The sequence below is a fragment of the Oncorhynchus kisutch genome, linkage group LG24, assembly GCF_002021735.2.
Source record: "Oncorhynchus kisutch isolate 150728-3 linkage group LG24, Okis_V2, whole genome shotgun sequence".
NCBI lineage: Eukaryota > Metazoa > Chordata > Actinopteri > Salmoniformes > Salmonidae > Oncorhynchus > Oncorhynchus kisutch.
The window spans coordinates 26272838-26293788 of NC_034197.2; the positions used below are offsets into that span (position 1 = coordinate 26272838).

The 20951-nt window shown below is 43.6% G+C and overlaps 1 protein-coding gene across 1 annotated transcript in view; it reads right to left on the reverse strand.

Moving 5' to 3' along the window:
- Window positions 1-20180, reverse strand: part of LOC109869599 (dysbindin) — a 31102-nt gene extending 10922 nt beyond the window's left edge. The window contains exon 1 of the mRNA XM_020459837.2: window positions 19641-20180. Within this exon, the coding sequence (XP_020315426.1) occupies window positions 19641-19689 (49 nt within the window). The 5' untranslated portion in view covers window positions 19690-20180. The remainder of the gene's footprint in view (window positions 1-19640) is intronic.
- Between the last annotated feature and the right edge of the window lie 771 nt (window positions 20181-20951).

Genomic DNA, 20951 nt, shown 5'->3' on the forward strand with positions numbered 1-20951 from the left:
AACTGGTGTAAAGTATGTAAGTTTGGTAACACTTTAGTTAACATCCAGTGTCATAACACGTTCATAACCTGTTATAATATGATCATAATACTGTCATGACACGGTCATAACCTGTTTATAATATGATCATAACACTGTCATGACACGGTCATAACCTGTTATAATATGATCATAACACTGTCATGACACGGTCATAACCTGTTATAATATGATCATAACACTGTCATGACACATATATTTAAACCTGTTGTGACATATATTGTGTTAGTTTATGGCTGGTTGTGACAACAACACTATAGTGTAAAAACCCACAAAACCTATCACACAAGGCAAAACATTCCATTACACCATAGCCTACTTTTCAACAGTCTGTTTATGCTGTTTAACATTTAGTTAATTATCATTGTTATTGCTCACACATTGTTCAGACATGCACCTACCCCAATGCTCTGTTGCTGATGACTGGGATAAATGCTGGAGCAGATTTCAGGAACAGGAGAAGACACCCTCTTCTTGACTGATGACTGACATAATGGCATGTATGTGATAGGCCTATCTGGCTTATATGATTATGATGGCCATAATGCTTCTTGACATTGTCATAAAGTGCTTTTTCTTAGTCTAAGTAAAGTGACACATGACGGTCATAATGCTTCATGACAGTGTCATAAAGTGTATTTTGACGTTGAAATTGTACGTCTTTCCATGTCCCGAGGACGTCGGGAAATGCCTTCAAAACCGGCCAATGGGAACAACAGTGAGCAATATTACCATGAATTGGGCTTGAATGTGACTGTGAGACCCCTGCTGCATCTGTGTCCTGATATATGCCATGCACCTCTGACACACTGTCTTATGCAACTGTCCAAAATAATAAGCCAATGCATGGTTATACAATAATGCGACAAAAGAACACATAAGTCCCAGTGGCTTTTCTTCAGAGCACTCACAATTTCCACTGGGTAAGAGCTTCTGTTGACTGTTGAGTTTGGGTGCTCACATAAACCAAATATGCATTTAATGGAGGTTCCCATTCTCATTTGGTGATTGTGTCATGTTATTACTTTTATCCCACAAACTGTACTTATTAAATGAATGCATTTTCATGGTTACATGTTTTTCTTAATCTGCAGAGACCAGATGGTGAGGTCAGAATACTGCAGCCAGGCCAGAGTTCTGTCAGTGGGTGTTCTGTGACTAACACATAGTTAAACACTCAGTTACAGTAGCTGTTGCATAGACAGGATACATGTAAATCCATATAGTCTGTACCCATCACACAGTATCTATAAGTGTATTTCTGGACATATTCAATCAATCCCTATCCCAGTCTGCTGTCCCCACATGCGTCAAGATGGCCACCATTGTTCCTGTTCCCAAGAAAGCTAAAGTAGCTGAACTAAATGACTATCACCCCGTTGCAGTCACTTCTGTCATCATGAAGTGCTTTGAGAGACTAGTAAGGGTCATATCACCTCCACCCTACCTGACACCCTAGACCCACTCTAATTTGCTTACCGCCCCAATAGGTCCACTGGCGATGCAATCGCCATCACACTGCACACTGCCCTGCCCCGTCTGGACAAGAGGAATATCTATGTAAGAATGCTGTTCATTAACTACAGCTCAGCATTTTATTTATTTATTTTTCTTCTTTTTTTTCATCTTTATTTAACCAGGTAGGCCAGTTGAGAACAAGTTCTCATTTGCAACTGCGACCTGGCCAAGATAAAGCAAATCAGTGCAACACATACAACAACACAGAGTTACACATGGAGTAAACAAACATACAGTCAATAATACAGAAGAAACATAAGTCTATATACAATGTGAGCAAATGAGGTGAGATAATGGAGGTAAAGGCAAAAAAAGTCTATGGTGGCGAAGTAAATACAATATAGCAAGTAAAACACTTGAATGGTAGATTTGCAGTGGAAGAATGTGCAAAGTCTGTGCAAAATCATTGAAAAGTGAAAGACTAAAGTTACATACATGGGATGCTTCAGTGAATTTCAGAATGTCTGGAATAGAAAAGGCAGAAATAAAACAATTCAATAAACAGTCGCAGCCAGTCATCCAAAACATAGCCCTATGCAGTCGTTAAATTACTATAGAAGGTGGCAAAGGCTGAGGATGTGTGTTCAACAGGCAGCCAAGGGAGCCAAATAAATAAATACAGTAGGTGGAGAGGTGGTTGTTTGGGCTAAATTATAGATGGGCTATGTACAGGTGCAGTAATCTGTGAGCTGCTCTGACAGCTGGTGCTTAAAGCAAGTGAGGGAGATAAGTGTTTCCAGTTTCAGAGTTTTTTTGTAGTTCGTTCCAGTTATGGCAGCAGAGAACTGGAACAGAGAACTTCCTTTGGCGGCCAAAGGAAGAATTGGTTTGAGAGATAGAGAGAGTGACCAGAGAGATATACCTCACCGGCAACAGTGAGAAACTTGTTTTTAGAGAGGTGGATTTTTAAAAGTAGAAGTTCAAATTGTTTGGGTACAGACCTGGACAGTAGGACAGAATTCTGCAGGCTATCTTTGCAGTAGATTGCAACACCGCCCCCTTTGTCAGTTCTATCTCCATCGCTCTGACAGTCTCTATGGGTGTGCCACAGGGTCAATTCTCGGGCCGACTCTCTTTTCTGTATACATCAATGATGTTGCTCTTGCTGCTGGTGATTCTCTGATCCACCTCTACGCAGACGACACCATTCCGTATACTTCTGGCCGCTCCTTGGACACTGTGTTAACTGACCTCCAGACGAGCTTCAATGCCACAACTCTCCTTCTGTGGCCTCCAACTGCTCTTAAACGCAAGTAAAACTAAATTCATGCTATTCAATCGATCACTGCCCGCACCTGCTCGCCCATCCAGCATCACTACTCTGGACGGCTCTGACTTAGAATACGTGGACAACTACAAATACCTGGGTGTCTGGTTAGACTGTAAACTCTCCTTCCAGACTCACATTAAGTATCTCCAATCCAAAATTAAATCTAGAATCGGCTTCCTATATCCCAACAAAGCATCCTTCACTCATGCTGCCAAACATACCCTCGTAAAACTGACCATCCTACCGATCCTCAACTTCAGTGATGTCATCTATAAAATAGCCTCCAACACTCTACTCAACAAACTGGATTCAGTCTATCACAGTGCCATCTGTTTTGTCAACAAAGCCCCATACACTACCCACCATTGCGACCTGTACGCTCTCGTTGGCTGGCCCTCGCTTCATACTCGTCGCCAAACCCACTGGCTACAGGTTATCTACAAGTCTCTGCTTGGTAAAGCCCCGCCTTATCTCAGCTCACTGGTCACCATAGCAGCACCCACTCGTAGCACGCACTCCAGCAGGTATATCTCACTGGTCACCCCCAAAGCCAATTCCTCCTTTGGTCATCTTTCCTTCCAGTTCTCTGCTGCCCATGACTGGAACGCATTGCAAAAGTCTCTGAAGCTGGAGACTCACATCTCCCTCACTAGCTTTAAGCACCAGCTGTCAGAGCAGCTTACACATCACTGCACCTGTACATAGCCCATCTGTAAAAATCCCATCTACCTACCTCATCCCCATACTGGTATTTATTTATTTATTTTGCTCCTTTGCACCCCAGTATCTCTACCTGCACATTCATCTTCTGCCGATCTACCATTCCAGAATTGAATTGCTGTATTGTAATTACTTCGCCACCATGGCCTATTTATTTCCTTAACTTACCTCATTTGCACTCACTGTATATCGACCTTTTGTTTTCTTTTGTTCTACTGTATTATTGATTATATGTATTATATGTTTTGTTTATTCCATGTGTAACTCTGTGTTGTTGTATGTGTTGAATTGCTACGCTTTATCTTGGCCAGGTCACAGTTGCAAATGAGAACTTGTTCTTAACTAGCCTACCTAGTTAAATAAAGGTGGGGGGAAAATTATCTTTGCAGTAGGTTGCAACACCTCCCCCTTTGGCCATTCTATCTTGTCTGAAAATGTTTTAGTTAGGGATGGAGATTTCAGAATTTTTGGTGGCCTTCCTAAGCCAGGATTCAAGTTCAAACCCCTGAGCTGACATGGTACAAATCTGTTGTTCTGCCCCTGAACAGGCAGTTAACCCACTGTTCCTAGGCCGTCATTGAAAATAAGAATTTGTTCTTAACCGACTTGCCTAGTTAAATAAAGGTAAAATAAAAAAATAAAGAAAATGTGTGGGTGGTAGAACTGAAAGGTTGGATAAGGTATAATGAGCAGGGCTAGAGGCTCTACAGTGAAATAAGCCAATAAACACCAGAACAGCAATGGACAAGGTATATTGACATTAAGGAGAGGCATGCTTAGTCGAATGATCATAAGGGTCCAGTGAGTAGTGAGGTTGGTTGGGGTAACGGCGATTCAGACAGCTAGCCGGGCCATCGGTAGCAAGCTAGCATAGGATGGAGGTGCGTTTCCGTCGGTAGATTAGTGGGGTTCCGTGTGGTAGAGGCGATCAATCCAAATGGCAAAATAGATATAGTTATAGTGACCCAAGAAAAATTGTCCGATAGACCTATTCAGATAGCAGGTAATAAGACAGCTAACGATTAGCGGGCCGCAGATGGGCGTTCAGGTAATGTCGCGACATAGGGGCCAGTTGGATAACTCCCTCGGGCAGATAACGTCGGTAGTCAAGTCGTGAAGGCCCGGTGGGGCTCCACATCGGCAGTTAAACGGGTCCGGATAGGTGATTGTAGCCCAGGAGAGCTGATGGAACTCTTCAGCGGGCTAGCTCCAGAATAAGCTGGCTAGCTCCAGAATAATTGATGTTTGCTCCGTAAGCTAATAGTCACACGGATAGCAGCTAGCTAGCTGCGAGATCCAGGTGTAAATGTACAGAGCTTGCGGTTGAAATTAGGGGATATGGAGAGAAAAATAGGTCCGGTATGTTCTGGTCTGAGTCGCGTTGTACAAAACTGGCGATAGCTTTTTGAGCTAAAGGATAGCTGATGACCACACACCGTGGTTAAATACTAACGTTACTAACGTTAGCCAGTAATAACGTTAGCCAGTAAACTGGCTAGCTTCTGGTTAGCTTCTGGTTAGCTTCTGGCTAGCTTCTGGTTAGCTTCTGGTTAGCTTCTGGCTAGCTTCTGGCTATTGTTGATTTCAGATTTGAGGTAAATAATACTTTTTTTTGGTAGGTGTTTTGAAGTTGAGTTTTTGTAAAAGAAAACATATAAAAGATATGCGAAGAAAGATGTAAATATATACACGGGACACAACAAGACGAGGACAAAGGATGTCTGACTGCTATGCCATCTTGGTATGTTCTATTGTTCTATGTTCTATTAAACACGATAGTACCCTCCAAACTCGTCATTAACCTCGAGATCCTGGGTCTCGACCCCGCCCTGTGCAACTGGGTCCTGGACTTTCTGACGGGCCACCCCCAGGTGGTGAAGGTAGGAAACAACATCCCGCTGATCCTCAACACTGGGGCCCCACAAGGGTGCGTTCTCAGCCCTCTTGTACTCCCTGTTAACCATGACTGCTTGGCCATGCACACTTCCAACTCAATCATCAAGTTTGCAGATGACACTACAGTGGTAGGCTTGATTACCAACAACGACGAGACGGCCTACAGGTATGAGGTGGGGGCCCTCGGAGTGTGGTGTCAGAAAAACAAAGGAGATGATCCTGGACTTCAGGAAACAGCAGAGGGAGCACCCCCCCCCCCCCCCCCCCCCATCCACATCAACAAGACAGTAGTGGAGAAGGTGAAAAGTTTTAAGTTCCTCAGCGTACACATCACTGACAAACTGAAATGGTCCACCCACACAGACAGCGTGGTGAAGAAAGCGAACCAGCGCCTCTTCAACCTCAGGAGGCTGAATACATTTGTCTTGGCTCCTAAAACACTCACAAGCTTTTACAGATGCATCCTGTCGGGCTGTATCACCACCTGGTACGGCAACTGCACCTCCCTCAACCGCAAGGATCTCCAGAGGGTAGTGCAGTCTGCACAACTCATCACTGGGGGCAAACTACCTGCCCTCTAGGACACCTACAGCACCCGATGTCACAGGAAGGCCAAAAAGATCATCAAGGACAACAACCACCCGAGCCACTGCCTGTTCACCCCGTTATCATCCAGAAGGTGAGGATAGTACAGGTGCATCAAAGCTGGGACCGAGAGACTGAAAAACAGCTTCTATCTCAAGGCCATCAGACTGTTAAACAGCTATCACTAACATAGAGAGGCTGCTGCCAACATACAGACTCAAATCTCTGGCCACTTTAATAACTTTACTTATCACTAGCCACTTTAAATAACGCTACTTTAATAATGTTTACATATTATATTACTCATCTCATATGTACAGTGGGGCAAAAAAAGTATTTAGTCAGCCACCAATAGTGCAAGTTCTTCCACTTAAAAAGATGAGAGGCCTGTAATTTTCATCATAGGTACACTTCAACTATGACAGACAAAATGAGAAAAAAATCCAGAAAATCACATTGTAGGATTTTTTATGAATTTATTTGCAGATTATTGTGGAAAATAAGTATTTGGTCACCTACAAACAAGCAAGATTTCTGGCTCTCACAGACCTGTAACTTCTTCTTTAAGAAGTTACAGGTCTTTTCTGTCCTCCACTCGTTACCTGTATTAATGGCACCTGTTTGAACTTGTTATCAGTATAAAATACACCTGTCCACAACCTCAAACAGTCACACTCCAAACTCCACTATGGCCAAGACCAAAGAGCTGTCAAAGGACACCAGAAACAAAATTGTAGACCTGCACCAGGCTGGGAAGACTGAATCTGCAATAGGTAAGCAGCTTGGTTTGAAGAAATCAACTGTGGGAGCACACGGCGGGACCTAGTGAATGACCTGCAGAGAGCTGGGACCAAAGTAACAAAGCCTACCATCAGTAACACACTACGCCGCCAGGGACTCAAATCCTGCAGTGCCAGACGTGTCCCCCTGCTTAAGCCAGTACATGTCCAGGCCCGTCTGAAGTTTGCTAGAGAGCATATGGATGATCCAGAAGAAGATTGGGAGAATGTCATATGGTCAGATGAAACCAAAATATAACTTTTTGGTAAAAACTCAACTCGTCGTGTTTGGAGGACAAAGAATGCTGAGTTGCATCCAAAGAACACCATACCTACTGTGAAGCATGGGGGTGGAAACATCATGCTTTGGGGCTGTTTTTCTGCAAAGGGACCAGGACGACTGATCCGTGTAAAGGAAAGAATGAATGGGGCCATGTATCGTGTGATGCAAGGGCATTGAAGATGAAACGTGGCTGGGTCTTTCAGCATGACAATGATCCCAAACACAACACCCGGGCAACAAAGGAGTGGCTTCATAAGAAGCATTTCAAGGTCCTGGAGTGGCCTAGCCAGTCTCCAGATCTCAACCCCATAGAAAATCTTTGGAGTGAGTTGAATGTCTGTGTTGCCCAGCAACAGCCCCAAAACATCACTGCTCTAGAGGAGATCTGCATGGAGGAATGGGCCATAAAAAAATCCTACAAGGTGATTTTCTGGATTTCTTTTCCTCATTTTGTCTGCCATAGTAGAAGTGTACCTATGACGAAAATTACAGGCCCCCTCTCATCTTTTTAAGTGAGAGAACTTGCACAATTGGTGGCTGACTAAATACTTTTTTGCCCCACTGTATATACTGTATTCTATACCACTGCATCTCACCTATGCCGCACGGCCATCGCTCATCCATATATTTATATGTACATATTGTTATTCGTCCCTTGACATTGTGTGTATAAGGTAGTCGTTGTGAATTTGTAAATTACTTGATCGATATTACTGCATTGTCGGAACTAGAAGCACAAGCATTTCACTACACTCACATTAATACCTGCTAACCATGTGTATGTGACCAATACAATTTGATGTGATTAGATTTTGTATGACATTACTGGTCATGAAATAGTAACGTCTAAGACCACAGCAACATAGAATAATGTCCCTAGCAGCAAGGCCAGCAGTCTTAACGTAGTTCTGGCTCTGATGGCAAAACAATAGCCAGCAGCAGATCAGCAGTCTGATAGCAGAGCTCTCTCTCTTTCTCTCCCTCTCTCTGTCCCCCCCCCCCCCCTCTCCTGCTCTATCTCTTTCCACAGACCAATGTATGACCAACACATACTGGCAAGGACCTGTTCAGTGACTACAGCATGTCAAAGACACTTTTCTGTGTTAGCCTCCTCTCCAGACAAGGACCTGTTCAGTGACTAGAGCATGTCAAAGACACTTTTCTGTGTTAGCCTCCTCTCCAGACAAGCTATCATCCTATGATACGACTTTGGAGACATAACATCACAGAACGCCTCAACTGCTTGTACAGGCCAGGGTAGTAGGCCATTACCCCAACTTAAGCCATCCGCAGAGCTGGCATTGATTTGATCCAATGAGTTACTCTCCGCCATTCCACAATACTTCTGATCCATAGCAAGACCTCTGCCACCTCCAGTCCTCTTCCTTCTGTCTCACCCCATACGGGTCCATAATTACCTTAAAGCCCTCCGTCACTGACATAATGCATAGACAAGCCCTCCGTCACTGACATAATGCATAGACAAGCCCTCCGTCACTGACATAATGCATAGACAAGCCCTCCGTCACTGACATAATGCATAGACAAGCCCTCCGTCACTGACATAATGCATAGACAAGCCCTCCGTCACTGACATAATGCATAGACAAGCCCTCCGTCACTGACATAATGCATAGACAAGCCCTCCGTCACTGACATAATGCATAGACAAGCCCTCCGTCACTGACATAATGCATAGACAAGCCCTCCGTCACTGACATAATGCATAGACAAGACCTCCGTTACTGACATAATGCATAGACAAGCCCTCCGTCACTGACATAATGCATAGACAAGCCCTCCGTCACTGACATAATGCATAGACAAGCCCTCCGTTACTGACATAATGCATAGACAAGCCCTCCGTCACTGACACAATGCATAGACAAGCCCTCCGTCACTGACACAATGCATAGACAAGCCCTCTGTCACTGACATAATGCATAGACAAGCCCTCTGTCACTGACATAATGCATAGACAAGCCCTCTGTCACTGACATAATGCATAGACAAGCCCTCCGTTACTGACATAATGGATAGACAAGCCCTCAGTCACTGACATAATGCATAGACAAGCCCTCCGTCACTGACATAATGCATAGACAAGACCTCCGTTACTGACATAATGCATAGACAAGCCCTCCGTCACTGACATAATGCATAGACAAGCCCTCCGTCACTGACATAATGCATAGACAAGCCCTCCGTTACTGACATAATGGATAGACAAGCCCTCCGTCACTGACACAATGCATAGACAAGCCCTCCGTCACTGACACAATGCATAGACAAGCCCTCCGTCACTGACACAATGCATAGACAAGCCCTCTGTCACTGACATAATGCATAGACAAGCCCTCTGTCACTGACATAATGCATAGACAAGCCCTCTGTCACTGACATAATGCATAGACAAGCCCTCCGTTACTGACATAATGGATAGACAAGCCCTCAGTCACTGACATAATGCATAGACAAGCCCTCTGTCACTGACATAATGCATAGACAAGCCCTCTGTCACTGACATAATGCATAGACAAGCCCTCTGTCACTGACATAATGCATAGACAAGCCCTCTGTCACTGACATAATGCATAGACAAGCCCTCTGTCACTGACATAATGCATAGACAAGCCCTCTGTCACTGACATAATGCATAGACAAGCCCTCTGTCACTGACATAATGCATAGACAAGCCCTCCGTTACTGACATAATGCATAGACAAGCCCTCTGTCACTGACATAATGCATAGACAAGCCATCTGTCACTGACATAATGCATAGACAAGCCCTCAGTCACTGACATAATGCATAGACAAGCCCTCCGTCACTGACATAATGCATAGACAAGCCCTCTGTCACTGACATAATGCATAGACAAGCCCTCTGTCACTGACATAATGCATAGACAAGCCCTCTGTCACTGACATAATGCATAGACAAGCCCTCCGTTACTGACATAATGCATAGACAAGCCCTCTGTCACTGACATAATGCATAGACAAGCCCTCTAGGTTTTACAGTGATCCATTTTTTCGACCCATTTTTTTTGTTTTACCTTTATTTAACTAGGCAAGTCAGTTAAGAACAAATTCTTATTCAATGTTATATTCATTGAGTGTACAAAATATTAAGAACAGATTCCTAATATTGAGTAGGGGCATGGACTCAAGGATGGATACAAGGTATCGAAAGCCTTCCACAGGGATGCTAGCCCATGCTGACTCCAATGCTTCCCACAGTTAAGTCAAGTTGATTGGATGTCCTTTGGGTGGTGGACCCGTGTGTGTGTGTGTGTGTGTGTGTGCGTGCGTGCATGTCAGTAAAATAAAAGTGACAGTGATGTTACGCAACCCAAGTGTCTGTGCCTTAGTGTACTTTATGTCTGATGTTTTTGTCCTTCATTGTAAAGGCTTTCAGCTGTGTTTGAGTGTTTACCCCAATAGCACTCAGGCAAACACATGATTTCATGTATTTTAATGCCATTGTGTATATCGAGGTCAACCAAAAGAAGACTAGAAAGTTTTTATATTTACAGTTTTACAATGTTATATACACTGAGTGTACAAAACAGGTATCAAAAGCTTTCCACAGGGACGCTGGCCCATGTTGACTCCAATGCTTCCCACAGATAAGTCAAGTTGGCTGGCTGTGTCTTAATACACACTGGAAACTGTTGAGCATGAAAAACCTAGCAGCGTTGCAGTTTTTCACACAAACAGGTGCTCCTGGCACCTACTACCAAATCCTGTTCAAAGGCACTTAAATATTTTATCTTGCTCATTCACCCTCTAAATGGAAAAAAATACACAATCCATGTCTCAATTCTCTCCTCCCCTTCATCTATACTGACTGAAATGGATTTAAAAGGTGACATCAATAAGGAATCATAGCTTTCATCTGAATTCACCTGGTCAGTTTATGTCATGGAAAGAGCAGGTATCCGCAATGTTTTGTACACTGAGTGTATTTATCGTTATTTCATTACAGAAGATCATCTATTCAAATCAAATCAAATGTATTTATATAGCCCTTCGTACATCAGCTGATATCTCAAAGTGCTGTACAGAAACCCAGCCTAAAACCCCAAACAGCAAGCAATGCAGGTGTAGAAGCACGGTGGCTAGGAAAAACTCCCTAGAAAGGCCAAAACCTAGGAAGAAACCTAGAGAGGAACCAGGCTATGTGGGGTGGCCAGTCCTCTTCTGGCTGTGCCGGGTGGAGATTATAACAGAACATGGCCAAGCTGTTCAAATGATCATAAATGACCAGCATGGTCGTATAATAATAAGGCAGAACAGTTGAAACTGGAGCAGCAGCACGGTCAGATGGACTGGGGACAGCAAGGAGTCATCATGTCAGGTAGTCCTGGGCCATGGTCCTAGGGCTCAGGTCCTCCGAGAGAGAGAAAGAAAGAGAGAATTAGAGAGAGCATATGTGGGGTGGCCAGTCCTCTTCTGGCTGTGCCGGGTGGAGATTATAACAGAACATGGCCAAGATGTTCAAATGTTCATAAATGACCAGCATGTTCGAATAATAAGAAGGCAGAACAATTTAAACTGGAGCAGCAGCACGGCCAGGTGGACTGGGGACAGCAAGGAGTCATCATGTCAGGTAATCCTGGGGCATGGTCCTAGGGCTCAGGTCTTCCGAGAGAGAGAAAGAAAGAGAGAAGGAGAGAATTAGAGAACGCACACTTAGATTCACACAGGACACCGAATAGGACAGGAGAAGTACTCCAGATATAACAAACTGACCCTAGCCCCCCGACACACAAACTACTGCAGCATAAATACTGGAGGCTGAGACAGGAGGGGTCAGGAGACACTGTGGACCCATCCGAGGACACCCCCGGACAGGGCAAAACAGGAAGGATATAACCCCACCCACTTTGCCAAAGCACAGCCCACACACCACTAGAGGGATATCTTCAACCACCAACTTACCATCCTGAGACAGGGCCGAGTATAGCCCACAAAGATCTCCGCCATGGCACAACCCAAGGGGGGCGCCAACCCAGACAGGATGACCACATCAGTGAATCAACCCACTCAGGTGACGCACCCCTTCCAGGGACGGCATGAGAGAGCCCCAGTAAGCCAGTGACTCAGCCCCTGTAATAGGGTTAGAGGCAGAGAATCCCAGTGGAAAGAGGGGAACCGGCCAGGCAGAGACAGCAAGGGCGGTTCGTTGCTCCAGAGCCTTTCCGTTCACCTTCCCACTCCTGGGCCAGACTACACTCAATCATATGACCCACTGAAGAGATGAGTCTTCAGTAAAGACTTAAAGGTTGAGACCAAGTCTGCGTCTCTGACATGGGTAGGCAGACTGTTCCATAAAAATGGAGCTCTATAGGAGAAAGCCCTGCCTCCAGCTATTTGCTTAGAAATTCTAGGGACAATTAGGAGGCCTGCGTCTTGTGACCGTAGCGTACGTGTAGGTATGTACGGCAGGACCAAATCAGATAGATAGGTAGGAGCAAGCCCATGTAATGCTTTGTAGGTTAGCAGTAAAACCTTGAAATCAGCCCTTGCTTTGACAGGAAGCCAGTGTAGAGAGGCTAGCACTGGAGTAATATGATCAATTTTTTTGGTTCTAGTCAGGATTCTAGCAGCCATATTTAGCACCAACTGAAGTTTATTTTGTGCTTTATCCGGGTAGCCGGAAAGTAGAGCATTGCAGTAGTCTAACCTAGAAGTGACAAAAGCATGGATTAATTTTTCTGCATAATTTTTGGACAGAAAGTTTCTGATTTTTGCAATGTTACGTAGATGGAAAAAAGCTGTCCTTGAAATGGTCTTGATATGTTCTTCAAAAGAGAGATCAGGGTCCAGAGTAATGCCGAGGTCCTTCACAGTTTTATTTGAGACGACTGTACAACCATTAAGATTAATTGTCAGATTCAACAGAAGATCTCTTTGTTTCTTGGGACCTAGAACAAGCATCTCTGTTTTGTCCAAGTTTAAAAGTAGAAAGTTTGCAGCCATCCACTTCCTTATGTCTGAAACACATGCTTCTAGCAAGGGCAATTTTGGGGCTTCACCATGTTTCATTGAAATGTACAGCTGTGTGTCATCCGCATAGCAGTGAAAGTTAACATTATGTTTTCGAATGACATCCCCAAGAGGTAAAATATATAGTGGAAACAATAGTGGTCCTAAAATGGAACCTTGAGGAACAGTGAAATTTACAGTTGATTTGTCAGAGGACAAACCATTCACAGAGACAAACTGATATCTTTCCGACAGATAAGATCTAAACCAGGCCAGAACTTGTCCGTGTAGACCAATTTGGGTTTCCAATCTCTGCAAAAGAATGTGGTGATCGATGGTATCAAAAGCAGCACTAAGGTCTAGGAGCACGAGGACAGATGCAGAGCCTCGGTCCGATGCCATTAAAATGTCTTTTACCACCTTCACAAGTGCCGTCTCAGTGCTATGATGGGGTCTAAAACCAGACTGAAGCATTTCGTATACATTGTTTGTCTTCAGGAAGGCAGTAAGTTGCTGCGCAACAGCCTTTTCTAAAATTTTTGAGAGGAATGGAAGATTCAATATAGGCCGATAGTTTTTTATATTTTCTGGATCAAGGTTTGGCTTTTTCAAGAGAGGCTTTATTACTGCCACTTTTAGTGAGTTTGGTACACATCCGGTGGATAGAGAGCCGTTTGTTCAACATAGGAGGGCCAAGCACAGGAAGCAGCTCTTTCAGTAGTTTAGTTGGAATAGGGTCCAGTTTGCAGCTTGAAGGTTTAGAGGCCATGATTATTTTCATCATTGTGTCAAGAGATATATTACTAAAACACTTGAGCGTCTCTCTGGATCCTAGGTCCTGGGAGAGTTGTGCAGACTCAGGACAACTGAGCTTTGAAGGAATACGCAGATTTAAAGAGGAGTCCGTAATTTGCTTTCTAATAATCATAATCTTTTCCTCAAAGAAGTTCATGAATTTATCACTGCTAAAGTGAAAGTCATCCTCTCTTGGGGAATGCTGCTTTTTAGTTAGCTTTGCGACAGTATCAAAAAGGAATTTCGGATTGTTCTTATTTTCCTCAATTAAGTTAGAAAATAGGATGATCGAGCAGCAGTAAGGGCTCTTCGGTACTGCACGGTACTGTCTTTCCAAGCTAGTCGGAAGACTTCCAGTTTGGTGTGGTGCGATTTCTGTTCCAATTTTTTGGAAGCTTGCTTCAGAGCTCGGGTATTTTCTGTGTACCATGGAGCTAGTTTCTTATGAGAAATGTTTTTAGTTTTTAGGGGTGCAACTGCATCTAGGGTATTGCGCAAGACTGTGACAGTGAGTGGGTCCAGAGACATGTTGGACAAAACCCACTGAGTCGATGATTGCTCCGAAAGCCTTTTGGAGTGGGTCTGTGGACTTTTCCATGTGAATATTAAAGTCACCAAAGATTAGAATATTATCTGCTATGACTACAAGGTCCGATAGGAATTCAGGGAACTCAGTGAGGAACGCTGTATATGGCCCATGAGGCCTGTAAACAGTAGCTATAAAAAGTGATTGAGTATGCTGCATAGATTTCATGACTAGAAGCTCAAAAGACGAAAACGTAATTTTTTTTTTTGTGAATTGAAATTTGCTATCGTAAATGTTAGCAACACCTCCGCCTTTGCGGGATGCACGGGGCATATGGTCACTAGTGTAGCCAGGAGGTGAGGCCTTATTTAACACAGTAAATTAATCAGGCTTAAGCCATGTTTCAGTCAGGCCAATCACATCAAGATTATGATCTGTGATTAGTTCATTGACTATAATTGCCTTTGAAGTAAGGGATCTAACATTAAGTAGCCCTATTTTGAGATGTGAGGTATCATGATCTCTTTCAATACTGACAGGAATGGAGGTGGTCTTTATCCTAGTGAGTTTGCTAAGGCGAACACTGCCATCATCTATTTAACATAAAGAACCAAGTGAAACTGAATAGGACCAAGTAGAACTGAATAGGACCAAGTAGAACTGAATAGGATACAACCAAAAACCCTGAGGCGAGCTACACAATGAAAGACTTTGATTTGCTGCACGAACTCTGCGGGTCAAAAAGCTAATAGGTTTCCTTTAGAGATGCATCCATTTTTCTCTCCATTTTCCTGTGTAGCAGATTAATCTCTCCAAGAATTTCTCCCCAGCATGTAGAGGAGAGGGCGAAGAGGAAGAGAGGGGGATGAGGGGGGAGGTAGTGGTTAAAGGGGCCGGGGGAGTGTGGGAGCTGGACCACATGATTATCCCTCATCCCCATGGTTACCCATCCGTGATCTGACTCTTCTCTTCTCTTCTCTTCTCTTCTCTTCTCTCTCTTCTCTTCTCTTCTCTTCTCTTCTCTTCTCTTCTTCTCTTCTCTATCTCTTCTCTTCTCTTCTCTTCTCTCTTCCTTCTCTTCTCTTCTCTTCTCTTCTCTTCTCTTCTCTTCTCTTCTCTTCTCTTCTCTTCTCTTCTCTTCTCTTCTCTTCTCTTCTCTTCTCTTCTCTTCTCTTCTCTTCTCTTCTCTTCTCTTCTCTTCTCTTCTCTTCTCTTCTCTCTCTTCTCTTCTCTTCTCTTCTCTATCTCTTCTCTTCCTCTTCTCTTCTCTTCTCTTCTCTTCTCTTCTCTTCTCTTCTCTTCTCTTCTCTTCTCTTCATCTTCCTAGTAGCTGCCCGTGCCCAGTCTGGGACTGTCTCCCTGACCATATCTTGTGATGGCCAAGCCAAGTAGCAGAACGGTGTGCGCATGCGTGCGATGTGTTTGAGAGAGAGTAAGCAGAAAGAGAGAGAGAGGAGAGTATCAGAATTCTCTGGCTCACACGCCAATCCTTGCCCTCGGGGGTGCAGTGATAGTCTACCCCACCTTCTTTACAGTTTTCTAGCTGACCTATCTCTCATTATTACTGCCCATTATTTACAGACCCAATCCCTCTCTCTCTCTCTACTCCCTTCTCCCCTCAGCAGTTGGAGATAGGGATACATGATTGCTCACTGCAGCACCACAATAGCCTGTTAACTATTCCTTCACACGGTCGTATCATTAGCACAACACTCAACACATAGTAGAGTAGAGCGATAATGGTCAGCGCAACTTTTGTCCTTCCCCCAACTTCCCCCAACCACCATCACCCTTAGGGCACTTCAAATACACCCTCCTCCCGCCCTAAAGCCGTTATGTGAGACACATATATCATGGGGCTATGAAGACCTGTCAGTATACATTCAGGCTTAGTGGTAATAGAGTACTGGATGAGATCGGTTATCCATCTTCCTTCTAGCTAATCTCTCTGTCCATCTCTCTGATTCTTTCATTTCTCTTCTCCCTTAGTCAGAAGAGGGAGGTCCACTCTATGACCATGGGCTAATCCTGTAGGCCTGTATTCCCAGAGCCATTAAAGCACTTCAGTGAGGGGTAAATGTTTGACCTTCATCCCTTCCCAAGGCTGCACATTTAGTTCAATCAGAGCAGGTCTCTAACTCGGTCTCCATAACCTTCACAGACACTTAGAATAGAGATGCTAAACCTCCAGAGATGAAACGGTCTGGTGCCAAATAACCTCACACATACCCCCATTCCCAGCCCAACACTCACACATTTCAAACACATCTTAGGTTTTGTTAGCTAACATTTAGCTTATTGCAAATTATATCACTTAGGCCTATTGGCAGAATGACTACACCATTATCCACTCACACTTAATCTACTGTCTTCATGACACAATCAAAACAGTATTATTTTCGAGGATTTAGCTTGCTTACCCAATTTCTACAGATTAGTGTTAGCATGCTAAGCCGCTAGCTAAACCAGACACCTCTTCCTATAGCTTAGATGGAGGAGGTATGTTATAGCGTGTCTAGTCTAAGTCTGTTAGGCAGTCCTTTTCTGGCTTAGTGAAATAATGGTGTTAGAGTGTTAACCCCTTACTATGTGTGTAGCTCAGGCGGCTGGTGTCTGGTTAATTAGGGAAGACAGGCTCATAGTAATCGTTGGAAAGGAATAAATGGAATGGTATCAAACACGTGTTTGATACCATTCCGTTCACTGCATTCCAGACATTGTTTTGAGCCATCAGCAGTCTCCTGGGGTGTGTAGCCTACTGTACATACATCCAAACTGAGACCCCCCCCTTGTGGATAACAGTAAGGCAGCCAATAACAGACCCACTGAAGACTCTTATTTTGTTTGTCATGTTGTTTGGTTGGTTGACAATATGTCTGAGTATCTTAAGATGTATAGTTCAGCTGTGGAAGGGTTAAAGTGAGGTGCCCAGACTGTACTGTCTGGTTCCATATGAACCCTGTGCCCCTCTACCCATTGCAACATTTGGTAGATCTAAAAACAATGGATAGGTTTTCAACAAATCTCTCACACCTATCAGATCCTGCTAGATCGACTCATATTAGGTAGGTAGGTATGGACAAGGTGTTGACTTGGAGAGACATACACCTGTTAGACCATACACCATACTGTTGAGAGACCTGAGAACATCTTGCCAACCAGAGACTCTTACAATCTACCACAGGATTAATTCAACTGTTTTTTGCTGATGTCAGACCACCAACTCCTTCAAGTAGATATTCAATCATCTACACTAGGGTTGTAACTACATGGGCAAAGGTATGTGGACACCCCCTTCAAATGAGTGGATTCAGCTATTTCAGCCACATCCGTTGCTGACAGGTGTATAAAATTGAACACATTGCCATGCAATCTCTATAGTCAAACATTGGCAGTAGAATGGCCCGTACTGAAGAGCTCAGTGACTTTCAATGTGACACCGTCAGAGGATGCCACCTTTCCAACAAGTCACTTCGTCAAATTTCTGCCGTGCTAGAGCTGCCCTGGTCAACTGTAAGTGCTCTTATTGTGAAGTGGAAATGTCTAGGAGCAACAATGGCTCAGCTGCGAAGTGGCAGGCCACACAATCTCACAGAAAGGGACCGCTGAGTGCTGAAGCATATTGCGCATAAAAATCGTCTGTCCTTGGTTGCAACACTCATTAACGTGTTCCAATCTGCCTATGGAAGCAATGTCAGCACAATAACTGTTTGTCAGGAGCTTTAGGAAAGGGAATTCCATGTCCGAGCAGCTGCACACAAGCCTAAGATCACCATGCGCAATGCCAAACTCCGGCTGGAGTGGTGTAAAGCTCGCCGCCATTGCACTCCATCTGGCAGTTGGATGGACAAATCTGGGTTTGGTGGATGCCAGGAGAACACTACCTGCCCCAATGCATAGTGTCAACTGTAAAGTTTGGTGGAGGAGGATTAATGGTCTGGGGCTGTTTTTCATGGTCTAGGCCCCTTAGTTCCGGTGAAGATAAATCTTAACACAACAGCATATAATGACATTCTAGACGATTCTGTGCTTCCAACATTGTGGCAACAGTTTTGGGAAGGCCCTTTCCTGTTTCACCATGACAATACCCCCGTGCACAAAGCGAGGTCCAGAAATGGTATGTCGAGATCGGTGTGGAAGAACTTGACTGGCCTGCACAGAGCCCTGACTTCAACCCCATCGAACACCTTTGGGATGAATTGGAATGCCGACTGCAAGCCAGGCCTAATTGCCCAACATCAGTGCTCGACCTCACTAATGCTGTTATGGCTGAATGGAAGCAATTCCCCGCAGGAATGTTCCAACATCTAGTGGAAAGCCTTCCCAGAGGAGTGGAGGCTGTTTATAGCAGCAAAGGGGGAACCAATTCCATATTAATGTCCATAATTTTTTTATGAGATGTTCGGTGTCCACATACCTTTAGCCAAGTAGTGTATATTTTAATACTATTCTCCCTCCTTCCTCCTCTTTCTCTCTCTGCAGCATGGACCACATGTGACGACCTCATTGTAACTCTGACCATGGGGGTCCTGTGATGGACCACACATGTTCAACAGGAACCAAACACAAACCAAAGTCAACCACATCCCTGCTTATTGTCATTTTTCCAATCACAGAGGACCTTACTGGTCAAACACTTTGACAATGTCATCATCAATTGTACCTCCTATAACTTAAACCAGGTCGGTGAGGTTTGGATTCGGTGAAGCTGCGGTGACAATAGCGTCAGGGGATTGTATCAAAAATACATTTTCTGTCACTGACCGTGGTGTCAATCACACCTATTGTGGAATACTAAATATATATGTATCTTATTTTCGGACTAATCTCAGTATCCATCTCTTTAGTACAGTATGTATCAGTTTAAACCAATCTACAGTACAGAAATATGGACAGACAGCTATTAATTAGACATGGAAAGTTATCCAAAGACCGTTACAGTATAATATGACTGTCCTACTGAAGCCTAATATCCTAAAATGCTAAAAAAAAATCAATTTGATTTACAGTATGATTAGGATCACAATTAAAGCATAATTATTAACTTATTGGCCAGAAATGATATGCTTACTGTAAGTTGGGGTAATTTACAGGACAGTGGTAGACAGGTGTTTACATAATTGAATATAAATGCACCATTGTGATGAAATCCCTCCAGTCTATTAGGTATAACTACTACCACTTTAAATTACTTTCAGAGCTGGTAGAGACCGGCAACATAAAGTGAGTTACTCACATGACTGACGCTTGTTGTGGTTGGTCGATCCAGACGAGGACGTGGACATGGTCCAATCGAGGGGGAGGGGGGGTTGCAGACAGTGATGGAGAATGTCTACCCTCTGTGTATGCAGGTATGTGTGCAAGAGAGGGAGTGCGTGTATGAGTGTGTGTCCACTCCTGTCAGAGTTCCAGGACAGGACACTGCGGTGTGTAAAGCCTGGTCATCTAGTCTCTAGATCTGTTGAGAATGCTTAAAAAACAAGAACATTGAGATAGGCCTCACAGGAAAACACTCCCTCTGTTCTCCTCTTGTCTGTCCTGTATTTTTTACTCTCTCACCTGATTTGGCTTTGTAGTTCCCTCTCTCTGTCCTCTTTTGCTACTCTTTCTTTCAGCAGCTCTCTCTCTCTTTATCTCTTTCTATATTTCTCTCTTTATCACAGTCTCTCTTTATCTCTCTTTATATTTTTCTTTATCTCTCTCTCTTTCTTGCGGCTCTCTCTCTCTCTCTCTCAAATCTGGTAGGGTAGTGCAGAGCGGTGCAGAGCTGCAGCTTAGGAACAGAGGGAGAGAGTGTGGGTTAAGGCAGTGCGGCCTGTACCAAGTGGACACCCACAGAGGGGACAGCATGTGATAGGATAAGGTGGAGCATTGCTTCTTACATAATGTGGAGGAACGTACCAGGATAAGTAAAACCCCTACTCTGTATGAAAATATAGATCTGTAATTATCTAAGGGACAGGGTGAAAAGAACAGAAGCTTTGTATCTGACAAATAGTAAATATGAGGAAAATATTCAGCAACTCTTGAAGGAAAATTTAAGTGGATGTCAATAAAAATAAAATAAAAATAAAAATCAGGAAGACACTTTCCTTCTTTAGAGTCTAAGCCGTTGAGGGGAGTGGGGATGCTAAGCTGACATGGGATTGTTTTAAGATGGTCATTTTGGTATAAAATATATATTTAAAAAATATTTGATGAAATATTGATTTTGACCTTTACTACTGAAGCCCATAGAAAGACATTTAATATCATAAATGGCAAAAAGGACAGTCAAAAAATAAGTAATTAGAAACAAGGTTTTGAAGTGTCTGTCCTAAATATATACAGTACCAGTCAAAAGTCTGGACACCCCTACTCATTCTAGGGTTTTTCTCTATTTTTACTATTTTCTACATTGTAAAATAATAGTTTAGACATCACAATTATGAAATAAACCAAAAAGGTGTTAAACAAATCAAAATATATTTTACATTTGAGATTCTTCAAAGTAGCCACCCTTTGTCTTTGATGACAGCTATGCACACTCTTGGCATTCTCTCAACCA